Source organism: Myotis lucifugus, unplaced genomic scaffold (assembly GCF_000147115.1).
Source record: "Myotis lucifugus unplaced genomic scaffold, Myoluc2.0 scaffold_9, whole genome shotgun sequence".
Lineage (NCBI taxonomy): Eukaryota > Metazoa > Chordata > Mammalia > Chiroptera > Vespertilionidae > Myotis > Myotis lucifugus.
Window position 1 is genome coordinate 498,726 of NW_005871057.1, and position 7,827 is coordinate 506,552.

General features: G+C 43.4%; 1 protein-coding gene across 1 annotated transcript in view; it reads right to left on the reverse strand.

Moving 5' to 3' along the window:
- The window catches only part of PHLDA1 (pleckstrin homology like domain family A member 1), a 2,341-nt gene extending 2,090 nt beyond the window's left edge, over window positions 1–251 (reverse strand). Inside the window, 2 exon segments of the mRNA XM_023749729.1 lie at window positions 3–224; window positions 226–251. Coding sequence (XP_023605497.1) covers window positions 3–224; window positions 226–251 — 248 coding nt within the window.
- Between the last annotated feature and the right edge of the window lie 7,576 nt (window positions 252–7,827).

Consider the following 7,827-nt stretch of genomic DNA (forward strand, 5'->3'; position numbering starts at 1 on the left):
GCTCGGGGTTCGGGCAGAGGGGCAGCCGCGTCCTGATGCTCCACCAGGTCCCGGAGCTGCGAGCCGCCGGGCCTCGGCCGTCCTCTTGCGAGCGCTCACTGAAGGGCACTGGCCGGGCCCCCTCGCGGCGCTTTTGAATGGGCCATCTTCCCCACCCCCGAGTGACACCCAGCGGAAAAGGCGGCTCTTGGCGCCCGCCCCGCGGGGAAAGCCCAGCTCCGAGAGCGCTCTGCCGCGGGCGCACGCCTCATTCACTTGGGGCCGGTCCAACGCCGGCCGCGCCCACGCCCCCCGCTCCCTCGCCCCGCCTCTCACCGCCCCCTCGCTTCCGCGCTCCTTCCAGAGGGCGACGGCGGCGACCCGAGCCCCGGAAACTCCCCTTCTCCTTCAGGGGCGGCAAATGCCAACTCCCAGCGGGCGCTGAGAGGCCCTCCCCACCGGCCCGCCTCTCCCCGGCCGGCGGGGCCGTCTGCTAAGAGCCTCCGAAAATGGAGATGGGGCTGCGAGGTGGGCACAGCGACCAGACAGCGCCCGGGGCCCCAGCCTCTCCCTCCGCCCTGGGCACCCAGCCCGGCGACCGCGCCGGGCCCCGCAGTCCCGCAGAGCCAAAGTGCTGGCCGGGGCGGGCGAGGGGGCTGAGCAGGAGGCCCGCGAGCCGTGGGATCCGCGGAGGTGTGCCCTCCCCGACCCTACGTAAACATCTCAGTGCACAAGGCCCAGAGGACACGGTGTCTTTGCCCTCGTTTGCTCGCGGTCATTAACTGTGTCTTCTTGGGACAGAGAGGGCAATTGTTGAAGCAACAGCGCTCCCGTCCGTCCCATTTGGAAGGGGTGGAGGAAGGCGGCCTCAGATGGCATCTCGCCTCCCTTCTGTCCGGGAGCGCAGGCTCTAGCCTATCTCCACCCTGGACACGAATTCTCCAGCTCGCTTCTGGACCCACCTGGACAGTCTGCAACATCGCACAACAGTAACTCAACTCTAACTAAAATCCCGGGACTGTCCCGTGCTGAGACTCCACACTACAAGGCACAGCTGAGCGCTTCCAAGGGCAGATTGGTCTCCGTGGGCCCCTCTCTCTACAAATGCCTACGGGGCCAGATCTCTGTTTTGTAATCTCATTTATATGTGACCTGGGGAAGTTAATGCTGTCCTTGCCCCTAGCTCTCTCCTACTTCCTTCCACCTTCAAACAATTTCTACAGAAATTCTGAGAAACAAACCAGAATAAAGAGCACAAACTGAAACCAAACCTCTTGGTGGGGAGATTCATCCACAAATAAACAGAGAACCCCTATGTACTGACCTTGAGGATATGAAGAAGAATCACTTGAAGAAGAAATAAACCAGGAGTGGACAAATCAGAATTGGCCACGGTAAAAGGAAGGGCTGCTGCTTGTGCCAGGAAGAAGGGAGAGCTTAGCTCATCTGCTAGTTTCTTATGGCTGGAACAAAGAACTCAATAGGGGAAGAAGTGAGAGATGAACTTGGAGATGAGCAAGAGTCAAATCCTTTGTGCTATGATAAGAAATTCGAACTTAACCCCAAGGTAATCAAGAACAAAGGGTAATTTTTGAACAGGAGGATCCTGAATCTTAATCTAAGAAACTGTGTCTTGGCAAATGAGACAATTCTAGCACAATCCTGAGTCCCACTGAATGTGCAGTTGGCAGGTTCTCAGGATCTTCACATTATTTAATGGACTAGCAGTCTTTTAAAGAAAAGGGCAATTTTTTAAATTATAGATTTTTGGTAAGATGATGTAAAAATAAAAAAAGATAAGCAATTCTGTATAACAATAACAAACACTACACTGCACATCTCAGTTCTTTCCTTGTCTTTGTAGGACAAGTGAGCATTCCAGAGAATTTCTGCATGACCAGCTGTTCATCTTTTAACAGAATGCCATTCTTCAGCTCATTTGGAAAGAATACCTCCTTTAAGTGTGTAATTCAGAGTCCCCGAAGGCAGGTGAATTTGGGAAAGACATTTTATATGGAAAAAAAAAAGTGGTACAATACAAACTTGATTGGGTGAAAAATAAGATGTAATCTGGAAGCCCAAACCATTTTCTTAGGAGAAACTCAATATATTTGGTGTTATCCAATCTGCAGTTTATCAAGATGCAACACACACATTTTATTTACATTTCTTCAGGATGTCCAAACAAGCACAATTTTCAAAAGCACTTATTTTATTATAATTAGAGACTTTAAAACTCGGAATTTGCAGTTGAATATTTCATGACTTAGTGTCGGTGACCAGCTCAGAAGTATGTGTTCTCTCTGACCACAGGGCATTGATTACTGGAAATCTCAGTAGTATAGGAATCTTATAGATGGGTGACAGCTTTGATCACCACCAATTCACAAAAATGATCATATTGGTGATGAAATAAATTCACAAAATATGAATTATAAGAAATAACTGTTCTAAAGAAACACCACAAGTTCAGTTGTAGATATAATGAAAATCTACAAGCGTCACTTAGAAGTTGCTAAAATTTAGAAAGCTAACAAAATAATTGCTCTGGTAAACAAATCTGAAGTGGCTAATTCAAATTATATATTAACGGCTGGCTGCATCAAATTGTCTATTAGCATCTGACACAGTTTATCATTTTCACCTTTTGGATACAGTTCTTCATTTGGCTTCAAGGACACCTCCCTGGTCACTGTCTCAGTCTCTTCTACAGGGTCATCCACTTTGTCCCAATCTTTTCATATTAGAGTCTCATCATTTTCAATAATATCTATATGCCAAAGACTCCCAAATTAATATCCAACTACTTGTTGCCAAAGAATAAACCAAAGACTACCAGCCCGGCCAGTGTTGCACAGTGGTTGAGCGTCAACCTATGAACCAGGTGGTTACTGTTCAATTCCCGGTCAGGGCATATGCCCAGGTTTTGAGCTCAATTCCCAGTAGGGAGCAGGCAGGAGGCAGTGGATCAAGGATTCTCTCTTGTCATTGATGTTTCTTTTTATCTCTCCCTCTCACTTCCTCTCTGAAATCAATATATTTTCTTAAAGAAATTGCTCATAAAAAAGAAACACACACACAGAATAAGACTACCAACATTTTAAAAAAGTAGTAATACTAACATGCCAGGCAAGGGAACACATACTAGTGAAGACATTCACTGAGTAGTTCACTAGAAGAAAAAGTATGAGGGGATTTTACTTATTTATTTTTTAATATAGTTTGTTGATTTCAGAGGGGAAGTGAGAGGGAGAGAGATAGAAACATAGATGAGAGAGAATCATTGATTGGCTGCCTCCTGCATGCCCCCTACGGAGTATCGAGGCCTTAACCTGGGCATGTGTCCTAACGGGAAATCGAACCCTGTACCCTGCAGTCCACAGACTGACACTCTATCCACTAAGCCAAACCGGCTAGGGCTATGAGGGGATCTTATATCATAGAAAGCAGGCTTCAACCCTAGCTGGTTTGGCTCAGTGGATATAGCGTCAGCCTGTGGACTGCAGGGTTCTGGGTTTTATTCTGGTCAAGGGCATGTGCCCAGGTTGCAGGCTCAATCCCCATTAGGGGGCATGCAGGAGGCAGCAGGTCAATGATTCTCTCTCATCATTGATGTTTTTCTCTCCCTCTCCCTCCCTCCCTGAAATCAATAAAATATATATATATATTAAAAAGAAAGCAGGGTTCACAGAGTGTTTGCTAATACAAAATTGATAAGCAATGCTCTAGAAAATATGTTCATAGGTTTATATACGATGGGTTAAAAATTTTCTGGATGGAATTCGTTCAGTAAGGGTCTGGAGTCACTTAGAGGTCATGGATTTTTAACAGCTTTAACTCATTAGAATAGTTGTAGTTAAAACAGCCTTCAGTTTTGATATATTGCAGGCCAGTATTACTGTAAGTTGAAAATTTCCCTTTTACCCTTCCCTACTGTACTATTTGGATGTCTAATAGAGGACTCAGATATATGTGTTCCCAAGCTTATCTCCTCACACTGATCTCCACCTGCAGCCCCCTTCTCCGTTAATAGCAATACCATCTGTACAGTTGTTCAGGCCAAAAACCTTAGAGCAGTACTGCCCTTGAAACAAGAAAAGAGAGCCTTTGCTCAGAGCCCTGAACTTTAGAAGAGTCAAAAGGACATTTCTATCTGGAGCACACTCATTCTAGACTGTACCCCAGGTACTCAGGATTGCAGTGACCCTGCCTAAACGACCTCAACTGTTCCAGAGTATGCATATCACCCGTGCGTGCACTGGTGTGGAAGGAGGGTGAATTTTGAACATGCAGGCTAGGATGTCTACACAAATGTGTGTGTGTTGGGGGGGGGCGGGGGGGGAGGGACGGCTGCTGCCATAGAACTCAGAGCCAGGGATGGGAAGAGAAGGAAGATGAGGATCAGCTCTGCTCGCATGTTCTGGCACTGGACTTAAAAGAATCTGAAATTTGCCCAGCCGGCGTGGCTCAGTGGTTGAGCATTGACCTATGAATCAGGAGGTCATGGTTCAATTCCCAGTCGGGGCACATGCCTGGGTTGTGGGCTCAATCCCCAGTGTGGGGCGAGCAGGAGGCAGCCAATCAATGATTCTCTCATCATTGATGTTTCTATCTCTCTCCCTCTCCCTTCCTCTCTGAAATCAATAAAAATACATTTATTAAAAAAAAAAAGAATCTGAAATGTAAATCTGGCCCCAAGTACTTATGAAGGTGTATTTGTCAAGATAGGGGTATTTTCATTTAACAAACTTTAAATATTCAATCATTGGTATATCTCCATTGTACTCTTGTCCCAGGAATGCAAATGTTTATAAGCATATGCCTGCCTGCCTTGCAGTTATCTTTTACTCATGTCTCTTGACACCCAATCCACAAATTGCTAGGAAATCCCACCAGTTAAGTCTTTAAACTACATCTACATTTCATCCTTTTTCTTTCTTATTACCCTGGTTAATGGGATCACCATTCTCTCTCCCTTAAATTACTGCAATGGGCTCCAAACTTGTCTCTCTGATCCTAACACTGTTATAACAGCAGTCAGGGTCATCCTAATCACTTCAAGTCCTTGCTCAAATGTTCCTTCAACAAGGCCTACCCTAATCACTTTAAAAATTGCAACCACCCAATTCCCCTTAATCCCCCCATAGCATGTATTACCCCCTAACATACTACTGAGTTGTTATGCCTATTGCTTATTTCTGCTCTAGAATGTAAACTCTTCAAGAGGGAAAGGATCATTCCAATCACCTAGTACACTTCTTGGTACACAATAAAGACTCTTCAGATGTAGAAATTTTCAATGGAATCAGAAGCCTCAGACGTAAAACCAATGGGTTTTTCATAATGCATCCTATTTTTAAAATTTTTCAAGCTGTAAGAAATTTCATTAAAAAAGCTTTCAAATTTTGCCATACCAATATATATTTGGCATAATTTTTTAAATGGGTAACTACTACACATGATAGGCCTCAGAATGTAAATGCTATTTACTCTATAGATGCTATCTAAAATAAATCCTACAAATCTTTTCTTTTCAAAGCCACAAGCAATTTAATAGGTATTTATATAAACCATCATCCTATTGGTTTCTAATAAGAGTAATCATTGGATAAGAAACAGTAATGGAATTGACTTGATAGCAGTTTTGCTTACCAGTTAAATGGCCAAATACTTGCTTAAGAATCCATTAATTAATACTGGTTTAAAAACATCTGATTTCAGAGGACTTGAAAAGTTACTAAGAACTGCTTACTTTCACTTATAACTTGATTGCAATGTCATAAAAATCTTTAATCTATTAAAATCTCCAATTTGCAATATGCAATAACTTGACAGATTTTTAAAGATATAGATACAGCAAAGTTCAAGTGTCTTTCAAAAAAGCCAAAAAATCTACAATAACAAGTGACTCTCAGTGTATAAATGCCCACTTTGACTGCAATTTAACTTCTTAGCCATTCACTTCTTCAGTTTTACATACCATTCACTAGAAATCAATCATAATTTCCAAATGCCAAGCTGAAAAGGTTAAATGTTAACTCTCTTCAATTGAATACTAAACTATCCGGAATTCTTAGGTGCATTAGCTTAGACACCTTCCTTTTTGTCTAACTAGAATGAACTGATGCCTCCTAGTGACCAATTTGTGTAACACAACTTAGAGCAAGTCAGAATAGTAGTTTAATGCTCAAGTTTTAACCCATTACAACCCATTAGCAGATCAAGCACTAGTTGTCTGTCCTTTTTATAGCCTAATTCAGGTTCCTGGTGCTCTCATCTAGTCTCTTGTAATAGCCCAACCCCTGATTACACACTATCCTATATGTTGTGTTGCTACCAGTTCTATTCCTTAAGTATGACAGAAAACTTTGTTGCCTCCTACTGTATCTGAGAACATTCTAATTCCTTACCCTGGCATGACCCTCCCCCCGCCTCACACACACAGAATAACTCCTACTTACCTTTACACTTTAGTCTAAAGTGTCAACTCAAAGTGAGCTTACTTGTGCTGCTTTCCCAAATCCTCTTAACACTTTGTTCAAAGCCCAGTTAAAATCCCACCTCTTAGATTTTTTTACTGCGTTTATTCCTTCCTAGTCATATTTCTACTTCCAATCTGATTAGTTAATATCTTGAAAGTGTTTTAATCATTGTGCCTTGTGGCACCATATGTCATGATGGAGACTGCTGATTGTGGATTGACAGCACTAAGGTTAAGGAGATTAAATGTTAGTTCTGGTTAGAAATATATTGCTGTTACTCAAAACAGGGCAGGCAGACTGAATAGACATTTTATTGTTAAAATATATTTTTATTGATTTCAGAGAGGGAGGGAGGATAGAAACATCAATGATGAGAATCATTGATCAGCTGCCTCCTGCTTGCCCCACGCTGGGGATGGAGCCCACAACCCTGGCATGTGCCCTTGACGGGAATCGAACCCAGGACCCCTTCAGTCTGCAGGGCATCGCCCTATCCACTGAACCAAACCAGCTAGGGCGACATTTTATTGAAGATGGTCAACAAATAACAGTTCAAAGAGTCTGGTGATGTATTACTTGTTAGGGTAATACTAGCTTTGAAGTGACAAAAAAAATCAGTGGATAAAATGGAGCAGGGCTTTGGCTCTCTTCTTTTTGCTTTAAGTTCAGCACATACAAGATAGTACCTTTGAGCAAGGGGGAAGGTAGTCCAATGAAGGAGACGAAGAACCAATGTCATGGAGTCTTACAACTACTATTACTCAAAAGTATTGATACTCTGACTTCTGAATCTTCGGGTGTGGCCACAAGAGAAGCAGCAGATATCCCATGACTGACCGTGGAAGCACCGAACTTAAGTTTAAGCTTACTTTGAGTATTGCACTGGCTGAATGGCATCCAAGCCTCTGCCCTCCATTAAGAGCCCCAAAGCACCTAATATCCTTTCCTAAGTCCTCTTCTACTCCAGTAGGTAAATGCTCCTGTTGTTTGCAACCAAATATCGGATTGATAGCCTCTTGGGCAAGTCTTCCACTTACGGGACTAGATTCCAAGGACCCCTCCTTCTTTTGCAGTCTTCTATTACAACATATTGTACAGTCTGAGAACAGACTATTCAATTTGATCATTATTGATATCTGTAAAAAAGGTCAGTAAATGAGCAAGGTCCTTTTCTTGGCTTTAGAGGAAGAAAAGTAGAAGCAGTGAGTACAGATCATTCTTTCCAAAAGCTTGAGGACAAAGGAAGATAGATGATATGATAAACTTGCCTGGGTGCTGTAAATGGCAAGTTTACTGTAGAAAAGGAACTTGGGCTTGTAGGCTAACGATTGGGGGTGGGGAGAGCGGGGGTGGAGGTTGTGTCACA